The following is a 13,607-nucleotide window of genomic DNA, read 5'->3' on the forward strand; positions in this document are numbered from 1 at the left end:
TCTGTGAGACCAAATAGGTTTAATTAACATCATAATATGTAGCATTCAGTGTGGCTAAATGTACAACTGCCTTTTAAAAAATCTTTATTCTCTCATTTTTCCCAATATTTTCCTTATGCCATACTACTGCCAGATCTTCCCTCTGTCCCTCCCTCCCTACCCTCCTTTACTCCCTCCCTCTCTCCCTTCTCTTTTGTTCAACACATATTTATAGGTCACATCTTAAATTAATGATATTATTATATTATATTATATTATATTATATTATATTATATGTCTATGCTAAACAAAATGAAATCAGACAAAATTGCTGAAAGTAATTTACAGGCTAATAATGGAGGAAAAGACATATTAGCAGTTACAGCTTTTAACATTTCATAATTTAGTCCATATCTGCCTCTTCTATCATACATCCTAAAATAGGAATAACTGATTCTAGCCAAATTGTTATGCCCATGATTATTTAAGATATCAAATTCCCTACTCACCCCCTGCCCACACAAAGCACCTGCAAATCATGCCACATGCACTGTATTTGAAAAGCTTGCAATATAGTCCTATCATTTCTTAAAGTTTGTCAACTCACACCTTCCTGAAGCCTTATTTATACCAGCAATGTATGGCGATCTCTCCCACCTGTAGCTCTTACCATCTATTTCACTCATTTGACATTTGGCATCTGCTACTCTGCAGCTCACTGTTTTGTCAAAGGTGTGTTCTCTCTCCTCAATTACATTTTTCAGCTACTTTGGAATTAAGATCATGTTTGCAAATACATAGCATAATTTATACATAATAGATATTTAATACATTTTTGCCAAAATGATACCTCAAACTAAACACAAATTAGTGCATACACTTTTATTCCAATTGTATAAAGCACAAAAAGTCAAAAGCATTTTTTTTTTCTAAGTCAAGACAGTGATTATCATTTAGGATAAAAGTAGTAATTATACGTTAACAAGAGGGGCTACCATAGTGTTGATTTTTAATGTGTTCAGTTTGTAAAAATTCATCAAGCTCTTTCTATATAAGCACGGTTTTTTGTATGTATAATATAAAAGTTAAAATTTTTAAAAAGATAACATCTAAACTTATTTCTTATCAAATTTATTTTACAACAAAACATTCATCAGTGTAAAATAGAAAAATGGATAAAATGTAAGTTTCCATTATACCTTATCATGTAAAGATTCTTCCAGATTCTTTCTGAAAGTTTCTGATTCTTGAATTAAAACATTCTAAAGAAAAGAAAAAAATAAAGAATTAATTAACTAAACAGAAAATAATTAAATCTGTAGATTAATTTTTTATCGCTCAAGAATCTTCTTTTGCTTCCTCCTCTTTGAGTCCTTCCTTGGTGCATCTACTTCTTGGTTTCCATGGAAACCAAATTTAAATAGAATCTTTAAACATGATACCTTAACATTTAGAAAAATACATAATTTAAATGCGAAATGTATTTTGTAACATTTGGATTGACGATTGGAATAAAAATTATCTTTTAAGCAATTTATGTTTTCCTCTTCTCAGTCTTTTGAAACTTGAAGTAATCAGGTTACTCTTAAAATAAAAAAAAAAGTGAGTAATAGTGAAACATTAGCCAAAGGTGCTATAGGTAAGAATTCAGATGAACTCATTTTTTATTACCTGAAGAAAAAAAATAAATTATCAGATTATATTTTTGGAAAGTTTAATTTCTGGAGTTCTATTTCAAATACAGAATAACTAATTTCTAATAATGGTTAAATTATTAGAGAAATAAAAATGAAATTTGAACTATTTACAGAACTGTTATATCTCATGACATGTGAAAATAAGTTGCAACACAGGTGTTTTTTTCAAATTTTGTCATGAACATATTACTGTTGCAAAAGCTTTATTCTTTTTTGTATTTACTACAAAGCATGATTTAAAACAATGTATTCTTTTCTAATTTAATTTTACTAAAATTAAACTAAGTGTGTAGCAATTGGCACAGTGGCCATGCATTTGGAATGAATGGGAAGAAGGCGTGCCTTATCACTTTGTAATGGGTAAATTAACAATTTCAGGCAAACATTTTTCCTATTTTGTATGGATCAGGGGAAAATGTCTAGATTGAGTAATGACTGGCATTCAATCTAAATTTCCAAAATGATTTGTCCAACCTGGGTTTTAGCCCCTACCTTTGTTTATACTCTGGAATTGGCAACCAGCTCACATAACTTGTGCTGGTCTGGTAGCTGCCAATTATCAATGAGACATATATAATTGTGAATGATATGAAAAGAAGTACTTTTTTTTTTTTTTAAACAATGCAGCCGAAATTATTGCATTCCTAAACTCTGTATTGGGATTAACACTAGCTCTACGGGTAAGATACATTCACTCACATTTTGGCTTTTAGAGTAGTAGATTGTTACTTGAAACATTTGAATAGTTCAATGCAAGGAGACTTACCACATACCTCAAAATATTGATTTTTGTCTTATCACTCTTTTTTGTATACCAGGTGAAGGATAACTAAAATATTTTCATCACAAAACACATTTTAATGCATTTATCTATATGATCATGCTAATAAGCAAGATTTATATACCATGCAGCATTTTTTATTCATTTAAAATTTTACCTTACACATTTTTACAGAAACTACTTGTTCACTTCTAAGAATAAACCATATATACTTAAGGAAAATACATGGATCGTCCGACGTGCAATAAACACAGCAGGGTATAAAACCACCACGATCATGAGAACATGGCCAAATATTCATGTGATTCTACTCTTCTGTCATTTTACCTTCTCTTCTAGAGCAGCCATTCTTTCCTTTAAATGTAGCTGTAAGCGTTCATTGGATTCAGTCAGAAGTCTGTCCACAGTATCAGATAATCTTTTGTTGTGCTCCTCATTCATTTTCTCTCTTTGCCTAGCCTTACATTCAAGAAAAAATAAATAAACTTGATGTAAAAGTCATTTACAAAAGTATTTTATATTTTTCTAGCTTTAAAATTGATTTCATTTTATGTCTGGTGTGATTAAATTGTCAGAAACTTTTTTTCCTTTTAAATGCAGACAGCATATTCATAAGATTTTCAGTATAACCCTTAATCAAGAAAGACATTCATTTCTTACATGCCCAGAAACTGATGACTGAGGGGAGTGGTTCTTAATATACATACTCTTTGAAGTTCTTGATTTTTCTCTTCAAGTTGACCTTCTAGATGTCTCATGCGTTCTTCAATGTTTCCATGTCTCTCTTCAGCCTGTTGAGAAATAGGAAAAATGTACCTGACATGTAAGATTTGATTAACACTTTTCCTCTAAAAAAAACTGAAATAAAATGTAAAGCAAGCTACTACCAACCGCAAATGTAATTTTCACAAAATAAACTTTCTTTAAACAGGCAGCTGAACAGCATTGCTTGAAATGTGTCAGCTACAAAGGCCTGTTACATCCAAGCATCAGCAAAACATTGGACTTACTTATGAGCAATGAAATCAGCCAAATGTAACATGCAGACTGTGCATGGTTTGCACACAAACCTGCCATTGTCCGATCGTAAGCTCCTGAAGCACTGAGCTGCACAGATGGTTGATTATCAATAAATAAAAGTGACATAATTTTTATAAATGAAAAGAAAAACTTAGATGGATTCTAGTTAGCAATAGAAAGTAAAGTCCAGTAGGACTACCTTCCTACGTATGGAGATCATTTCTTGTAGCTTAGCTTCCATAACATATTGATAATCATCAGATGAGGTAGAAGAGGTTGGACCAGACTAACAAGTCAGGGAAAAGGAAAGGGACAAAATTGGAGAATCAGAACTAAAGACACCGACACTGAAAAGAACATAGCACAGAATGCTTAAAAGAAAAATGTGACAGCAAATTTAATACTTCAATAGACAGAACTTTATATGGAAAGATCTACACTGATATCCAGTGAACACGATGCAGTCAATGGTTATAAACGAAAAACAATGATATGCCCAAATAAAAAGCTACCAACCTAAGGTATGGAAGGTTAGTGATGGCTGCCAATGAAAGACTACCACAGAATGAACTAAAGCAACTCTGGAAGAGTCATGTCATAATTGGAATTATGGGAAACCAAACACTAGAATGTATCTCTGATAGACTGGTAAAAGTTTTGTATTTTGGTTTATTTGTTTATCATATTATGTAAGAATAATGGAAACAATGTATCTCAATGCTGAGGTGTATGCTAAGGCAATGACCCAGATGAAATAAATTTAGAACAAAATTTATTACAAATCTAACACTAGAAATCAAGAAAAAGTTAAGCCAGGGAATTCATTATTATGGGTATTCTCCGATTCAAGCAGGGTTGAGTCTCCTCAGCAACAGTGACAAGCTTACAAAATGACTTCTGGTCTCTGAACACACAGTATGACTCAAGGTCTAGAACCTTAGCACCTGTTCTCAGATATAGTCTTAATTTGAAATTTTAAATGGAAGTGATTAAAAGTCCTCAAATTACCAAGATGACAATATACTGTGAGGACAAGGGAATTTATTCACGAACCCTCCTGAATGATCCTAGGATCCACTCCCAAACTGTTTCTGGGTTGATCTGTTGCTATGGAAACAAAATAGTGCCCTAAAGTGAAGAGACAGCACGGTGCTTGTGTGAGCTAATATTTGCCCCGTGCCAGGGTTAGTTACATGTCTTGGAGGTGATTGTCAGGTTACCACAGACACAGAGTGTTAACACATGTGACACTGCTGATAGCTGAACTGTATTAGTATGTTATGCACAGATTACATGTAAAGTTATATCAACATTCTAATCATAATTACAAGTTAAGTAATTACAACATCAAAATTATCCTATGTCAGATCTAGAAGACTGAACTCCAGAGCATATTCTATTATATTTTATAAGTTTATTCTAAAACAGTGAAACTTACTTTATGCAAATATAGGACTATATATAAATATGTCATGCAGTACCTGAAAAGAAATAGTAGCCTATTCATGTATTGGCTCATATGCATATGTACTATTTTATGCAACAAATTCCATCTAATCTATAAAATAAACATTTAACATTTAACTGGTGTACTTATACAAATTACAACTCAACATTTATATTCTGTAAGATTTTCCTTTTCATATTCTTATTTCATAAATAGGAAAATAATGAAGAAATAACAAATCATCAATTTCTCTCCCCAAATTTCCCAGCAAAAGAAACACAGAAAACTACCATAGTTCCCAAATGCCACAAAATGGTTTTCTAATATCACTTAAAACCTAGAATTCAAATAAGAATACAGTAAACGGGACAAAATGTTGAAATTAAATAATCTAAATTCATTAAGGTATCTGTAATCTTTCAAAAGTACATTTTAACAGGCAATTGGTGGTATAAAAATTAAACAGGTGACTGATTCAAGGTAGTCAAGGCTTGAACACTGCAATTTCCAAAACTGTCTCTTCAAAAGTTTCCATCTTAACTATTGAAATCATACCAAACATTGTGAAAATTCACTTCAGAGACTGAACAAGAATTCTGTCACGTTTAAATTACTTTGTTACTGTTGATTTTTTTATTGGTACTAAAAATGAATGAAATACCTTATGGAACTCAAGATGAATTATGTCCTTGCTGAGGGAATATGCATTTTAATTAAAGAAGTAAACATCATAAACCAAAAAACTGGGAGCCCAATGTCTCTATTGGTTAATTTTGTGTACACTTGCCAAAGCCAAATTATAACTTTTATCCACAGCCATTAATCAAGACTCTGACTTTCTGAGCCTTAAATGAGTTTTACCTACCTATCTACACATACACACAAACACATACATACACAAAAGATAATCTTATCAACAAAGAATAAATTCAGACATCATTTCTACACAAAACTGGTATCAATTTTCAACTACTATTGATTTATGTTTATCTTAGCTTTGTGAAGACTGCATTTTAAGTAATTCATGTAAACACAAGATCTGCTATTTATCGTACTCCCTGATGGGATATAGAGCTTCTCTTGATTTCACTCTTTAATGTGATACAGGAAATTTCAAATGAGCTAAAGTTCTAAAGGAAATTACACATAGAAATGGCTTTGAGAAAAACATGAGTGTATTTAGAAATGGAGAAGAAATAAAAGTTAAAGAGAGGAGGACCAAGGAAAGAAAATAGAATAAGTAGCAGATAATAAAAGCAGAAAAAATATATAGGCCAAATAAAATGTCTGAAACATTATTTAGAATATCATTCATAATACAGGAGAGGGAAGCTTAGATTTAAGCTAAGCAGAAATCTTTTTACTTTAGTGTCAAAAATATTAAGAAACAGAAAAAAATTATGATCAGTAATAGTGATACACTGAAAATGAACTGATAATGAAAAAATAAATAAGTAAAGCAGGTTCTAGAGACAGTCCCTAAAGGTCTGTGAACTGAAGAGAAGAAAAATTGCAAGATCATTACACCTATAAAACTTGGGAAAACAAATGAAAGAGTACGTTCAAATGTTATAAAAATGTTACAAGCAGAGGGAGTGTTTTGAGGATACAACCTCGTCACTGCTAAGTGTGTATTAAATATGTCAATAATCTAGAAACTCTGTAGTTGAAATAATGGTGTTGATATAGAGTCAGCCTGAAGAGAAAGTGGTAAAAAATAGAAGCAGAGTGAATCCTAGTATTTTTAATACTTCCTAAGAAGGATAAAACTCTACTGAAAAAGGAGAAAATCAAAAGTATTCAGATGAACTGAAATTTTAGCAACATATTTTTAGGTAGAAGTAAATGGAGGAAATTATTTTGGGTATATGAATAAATATATGTGCCATAAGTAAATAAATAAATAAACACTCAGAGAAAAATGAAGGGCAAAAAGATAAGGCACATATTTCAAGGTTTTTTTTAAATATTCTAAATTAAGGATTCTTAGGAATGTTTAATTTAAAGTCTCATAAGTCAAGTGTTATGTTTTAAAGTATGTTTCATCCTCAGCCCATCAGACGTTAATCTGGAGCTATTATTTGGTGAATTTTAAATTGTGTTAATTGAGAGAGATTCCAGATTTTTCTTGTATTGTACTCTGGATAATACTGATGATTTTTTACACTAAAATTTTACAAAAGCTATTTTTATTATTAGTCACTCACCATTTATTGAAGTTCATGTTCCTCAAATGAAAAGCCTAAGTGTGTGTGTGTGTGTGTTTGTATCCATACTTCAGTAATTTAAAATGTGCTTTCAAAAAAAATAGAATACTACTATTATATTTGCACATTTTTATATAATTTAGAGACTATTTCTCAAATTAAATGATAAATTTATCTTAGAAATCACACATTTCTCAAATTGCCAGAAGGGTTTATGGTATGTCTATGACTAGAGAAGATCCAGATTGTAACATTACCCTATCACACTAATGTTTTATTCAGTTAGTTATTCCAATACTAACCAACTATTCCAATACTTTCTAAACCCTCCTCTACTTTGCACGTTTGCCTTTTCACTACCTGATTAATTACTCTATTTTAACCAGCAGGCATCCGTCTACTGTTCTTCTTTAACCATTTACTTTTTCAGGAAAGTAAATGTGTGTTCCTGCTTTTATATTGCTGCATTAATTGTTTTGGATAATCCCTAATGACAGAATTTGTAACTTGCAGTTCACATATCTATCTTACGCATTTATTATAGTGGCATGGAAAACTTAGCACAGAGCAAAGATTGCATGAATATCTAAAATGTGTATACATTTTGGGGCGCCTGGATGGCTCAGTCGGTTAAGCATCTAGCTCTTGGTTTTGGCTCAGGTCATGAGATTGAGCCCCGTGTCAGGCTCTGCACTAAGCTGAACATGGAGCCTGCTTAGGATTCTCTCTTCTCCCTCTGCCCCTCACCCATGCTCCTCTCTCTCTCTCTCTCAAATAAATAAATAAATAAATAATATTAAAATATGTGTAATTTTTGAACTGATATTAAAAGTAAGACATGCTTTTAGTGAGCAAATCTAAACTTTCATTGTAGTGACAGATATACACTTTGAAGCAATGTCCATTTCCATTTGACTGTGAAAGGTTAGAATAGTATTTTAATATTATCATGGTTGCAAAATTCTAAAATATGCAGACAATTAGACTCTAACAGCCATAACATGGCAGATAATTCTGAACATCCCTCAGATTATTATTGAATTTAATTGGTTCAGGAGAAATTGTAACTATTAAAATCACCTTCTGACTAATGACTTTAGAATTTAGCCTTGTACAAATCGAACTTCCAATTTCTAACAAATCTTTTCATACTATAGTCAGAACGCAATCAGCTACTTATGATATTTCCTACATTTTTAATACCAATTTATGTTAAGTCTATTGAATTAGTATGGCTTATCTATATATGTACTAAATATCATCGTTATTTGTTTATATCTGGTGATTATTCTAATGTGCAAATATCATGGAAAAATTATAAGGATGTGAAATTTCATATTTGCTACTGTTTAAATAGTCACATTCATATGTAAATCATTCATGGCAGTGTAAATAAGATATATAATATGAAAAATTCATCTAACCAACAAACCAATATAGTAAAGATTAAATAAAGTTAAATTTCATAAAACCTAAAGAAAATCTACAGATTCCATTGGCTTACTAGTCATTTCCATAAGTATATCTAGGTTAACTAATTGTCTTATTCCAGTACCTTTGTCAGGGCTGCAATTCTCTGAGCCAGTTCAGCCTCTACTTCAGGTAGAGTCTCCGCTTTTCTCATAGTCTGCTGCAGCTTTTGCTCAGCCAGCTCAAGACGCTCTTGCAACTGTCTGTTCTTCTCTTCCATCTGAAATAGGGGATGGAAAAAAGAGACACTTACAGAGTCACTGTGAGGATAACACACAGCAGCCACTAGGGGCTTTGCGTTTCAGCCATTATTCCAGACTTAAAATCAGCCACTACTATCACACCTACTGTGTAAAGAGATGACTGTATTCACATTTTCATATATTACTTAATCACATTCTTCAATAAAATTCAGCACATTAAAAAATTTAAAAAAGCACTTACCAATGGCAGCAAAAAGAAAAAAGTTATAAACCTGGACAAATGGATTATAACTCAATACTAAGACCTCAGATGTACCGTGATAGCATAATATTGAAAATTATAGTATTAACTGGAGTGAGAGAGGGAATGTAGCACAATGGTTAAGGGTCCAGTTTCTAGACACAGGTTTGACAGAACTTTTTCCTCTGAAAGACCAGAAAATAAATATTTTAGGCTTAGTGTATCATTTAATCTCTGTTCCAACTATTCAATTTTACTACTGGAGCACAAAAACAGTCATAGACAATGATTAAATAAATGGGTATGGCTGTTTCAATAAAACTCAATTTATAGACCTGAGCCATAGTTTTGGCACATGGTCCATAGTTTGTCCACTCCTGCTCTAGAGTCAAATAGACTTAGGCCTCTGTTAATAACTCTGGCAATTACCAGATGTGTGACCTTGGAAAAGTTTTCATGTTTCTGAACCTTAGTGCCTCAGTATAATTGTGCTTACTTCACAGGTGATGGTTAGGTTTAAATGAGGTAATACATGTTAACTGTTTAGCAGTTTCTGGTTCATGTCTAGATCTAAAGTAAATATTAATCATTATTTTTATTATTAAGGCAAATTTATAAATTACATGCTGAAAATCCCATCTGTCTGGTCAGTTCTATTCTAAATTTTAGAGAATGGTTGATTGCTAAGAAATACTGTATTTCATCTACTCCATGTTTTGTGACAATGATTAGAATACACATGGACCAGAACAAAACTAAGACAGAGATACTCAACCTGCCGTAGGATGGCCTCTTTATTTGCTAACTCATTTTCTAGTTTATCATTCATGTCATGTATGGAGGTAGATTCTCTCTGAGCACTGAGGTAACGCTTCTCAAGGGTTGTGATTCTTTCTTCCATATCTTCTTTCTGTGCCATGGCCTACAGTTAAAATAAGAAATTAACTAAAATCAGATTTTCAGATGTATTGTCTTGTTATTTAAATACAACAGTAAGATTTAAAAGCTATTGTTTCCTTTAAGTAATATTCATTCCTTTATTTCAAGGAAGGTATGTAAGATTTCATGTGAATTTCCCCAATTTATTTGTCAGAATTCTTACATCCTGGGTTAATGAAAAGTTTCCCTCTCTGAGAATGCAGCGGAGTACATGAAAATGCCTATTGTAGAACTGACATTCTTAGAAAAGAAGTGACAGATAAATTAGCTCATTATACAGTAGAGATAAGTACAATTATGGGTAGAGTTACAAACCATAAAGGTGAAACGATGGCTACTTTTCCAAACTGCAAAGCAATCTTCAGATAAAGATAACCAATATCATCAGTATTCATCTTCAGATATAAGAGTTAACTCAATGGTTAAAAAAAGAAGCAAAAAAAAAGTAAATTTGAATCATATTCACAAATGAATCAACCAACTGACTTTGGAACTTAACTGTTTTCCTTATATGTATTCCAATTAAAAAAACAATTTAAAGAACTCAACGAACACAAAACTCTAGGGAAAAATCAACTATCAGCGCAAATGGAGAAAACCTTAGCAGTAATGATTTTCTAAACAATAATTTTTAAACCATCTAATTCATAGATAATATGGAGATAATTTTATCTTCCTAATAGCTTACATGAAAATTTATTAGTAGGTGGATAACCTACTTTTTAAAAAAGATATTAAGAAAAGTCAGCTGCAGAAGTGAGCCTCATGGAAAAACTGAGAGCTTTCCCCTGAAGGTGAGGAACATGACAGGGATGCCCACTCTCACCACTTTTGTTCAACATGGTACTAGAAGTCTGAGCCTCAGCAATCAGACAATAAAAAGAAATAAAAAGTATTCCAACTGGCAAAGAAGAAGTCAAACTCTCACTCTTCCAAGAGGACATAATATTTTAGGTGGAAAACCAAAAAGACACCACCCCAAAATTGCTAGCACTCATACAGGAATTCAGCAATGTGGCAGTATATAAAATCAACACACAGAAATCAGTGGCATTTCTATACACTAACAATGAGACAGAAGAAAGAGAAATTAAGGAATCGATCCCATTTACAACTGCACCAAAAACCATAGGATACCTAGGAATAAACCTAACCAAAGAGGTAAAGGATCTGTACTCTAACAACTACAAAACACATATGAAAGAAACTGAGGAAGATGCAAAACAATGGAAAAACATTCCATGCTCACGGACGAGAAGAATAAATATTGTTAAAATGTCTATGCTACCTAGAGCAATTTATACATTTAATGTAATCCTTATCAAAATACCATCAACATTTTTCCAGAGCAGGAACAAATAATCCTAAAATTTGTGTGGAACCAGAAAAGACTCCAAATAGCCAGAGGTATGCTGAAAAAGAAAACCAAAGCTGGTGGCATCACAATGCCAGACTTCAAGCTCTATTACAAAGCTGTAATCATCAAGACAATTTGGTACTGGCACAAAAACAGACACATAGATCAATGGAACAGAATAGAGACCCCAGAAATGGACCCTCAATTCTATAGTCAACTAATCTTCAGTAAGGCAGGAAAGAATATCCAATGGAAAAAAGACAGTCTCTTCAACAAATGGTGTTGGGAAAATTGGACAGCCACATACATGAAAGAATGTGGAAGAATGAAACTGGACCATTTTCTTATGCCATACACAAAGATAAACCCAAAATGGAGGAAAGACATCACTCTGAGACAGTGAATCCATCAAAATCCTAGAGCACAGGTAGCGACCTCTTTGACTTCAGCTGCAGCAACTTCTTGCTAGACACGTCTCCAAAGGCAAAGGAAACAAAAATGAAAATGAACTACTAGGACTTCATCAAGATCAAAAGCTTCTGCACAGCAAAGGAAACAGTCAACAAACTTAAAAGGCACCCTACAGAAAGGGAGAAGAGATTCGCAAATGACATATCAGATAAAGGGCTAGCTATCCAAGATCTAAAAAGAACTTATCAAACTCAATACCCAAAGAACAAATAATCCAATCAAGAAATGGGCAGAAGACATGAACAGACATTTCTCCAAAGAAAACATACAAATGGCCAACAGACACATGAAAAAATGCTCAACATCACTTGGCATCAGGGAAATACAAATCAAAACCACAGTGAGATACCACCTTACACCCATCAGAATGGCTAAAATTAACAAGTCAGCAAACAACGAATGTTGGCGAGGATGTGGAGAAAGGGGATCCCTCTTACATTTTTGGTGGGAATGCAAGCTGGCACAGCCACTCTGGAAAACATCCTGAAGTTTCCACAAGAAGCTAAAAATAAAGCTACCCTACGACCCAGCAATTGTACTACTAGGTTTTTACTCCAAAGATACAAGTGTAGTGATCCGAAGGGGCACCTGCACCCCAATGTTTATAGCACCAATGTCCACAATAGCCAAACTATGAAAAGAGCCAAGATGTCCATCGACAGATGAATGGATAAAGAAGATGTGGTATACATACAATGGAATATTACTCAGCCATCAGAAAGGATTAAATCTTACCATTTGCATCAATGTGGATGGAACTGGAGGGTATTATGCTGGGCGAAATAAGTCAATCAGAGAAAGACAATTATCATATAGTTTCATGCATATGAGGAATATAAGAACAGTGCAGAGTATCATAGGGGAAGGGAGGGAAAAATGGAATGTGGAGAAATCAGAGAGGGAGATAAACCACGGGAGACTCTTTTAACTATGGGAAAGAAATGGAGGGCTACTGGAGGAAAGGTGGGTAAGGAAATGAGATAACTAGGCGACGGGCGTTAAAGAGGGCACGTGAAGTGATGAGCACTGGATGTTATACGGAACTGAGGATCTGAAACTAATGATGTTCTCTTTGTTGGTTAATTAAATTTAAATTAAAAAAAAGGTGAGCTTCATGGGCCTGATGTGGTTTCCTGAGAATGTGGGGACCTTCTTGGCATAAGGAGCCTAAAACTGATGTGATGGCAGTGGCTTCCATGTATTACTATACAAATTTCTTCGATTAGTCTTCCTAATAAGTTCTTTTGGTTCTCTCCTTCAGGACCCAGAGCCAGTCCTGCCACATGCACAGAGCAGATAAATTTTCTTCCACTTTTCCAAAAGAAATAGAAATATCCTTAAATGGATAGTCCTTCAATTGTCTCGGTCTTCCCTCACCACTAACTGGAAACAACCACATGCACAAATAATTAACTTCTAGCTTTCGGTTTAGAACAGATGTTCCCCCCACTCTCAAAGTTGAATCATTATCTGTGCTCTAGATTCTATGTCTTTTCTGATTTCAGGATCTTAATCACTTTTTTGTCTTGGATATTCAAAATGATAGTTGAAGTAAATCCCACAACTACAGCAGAAACAATGAGGCAGGTTTATGGATAAACTTGTACAGACCAGTGGTGGATGGCAGAAGAAAAAGGAATGATTCAAAGAAAATAAGAAAAAGAATGATAAATTGTCTGCTTGACCACTGACCATAACTGAACTGAAATTATGGAATTTACTAATCTGGTAGAGTGGGTGGGAAGATAAGCCATAGTTTTAAAAACAAGTAAGCAAATTAATGCATCAAGTAATT

At 33.3% G+C, this 13,607-nt stretch overlaps 1 protein-coding gene across 18 annotated transcripts in view; it reads right to left on the minus strand.

Annotated features, from left to right (window-relative positions):
- Positions 1–13,607, minus strand: part of PPFIA2 (PTPRF interacting protein alpha 2) — a 479,196-nt gene that overhangs the window by 98,040 nt on the left and 367,549 nt on the right. For all 18 annotated transcript variants that reach the window (XM_034643759.1, XM_034643753.1, XM_034643752.1 and 15 more), the window contains 5 exons: positions 9,821–9,967; positions 8,687–8,821; positions 3,165–3,248; positions 2,785–2,916; positions 1,179–1,241 (listed from right to left, as the gene is read on the minus strand). In XM_034643759.1, the coding sequence (XP_034499650.1) occupies positions 1,179–1,241; positions 2,785–2,916; positions 3,165–3,248; positions 8,687–8,821; positions 9,821–9,967 (561 nt within the window). The remainder of the gene's footprint in view (positions 1–1,178; positions 1,242–2,784; positions 2,917–3,164; positions 3,249–8,686; positions 8,822–9,820; positions 9,968–13,607) is intronic.

This window comes from Ailuropoda melanoleuca, chromosome 15 (genome assembly GCF_002007445.2).
Source record: "Ailuropoda melanoleuca isolate Jingjing chromosome 15, ASM200744v2, whole genome shotgun sequence".
In the NCBI taxonomy this organism is placed as follows: domain Eukaryota; kingdom Metazoa; phylum Chordata; class Mammalia; order Carnivora; family Ursidae; genus Ailuropoda; species Ailuropoda melanoleuca.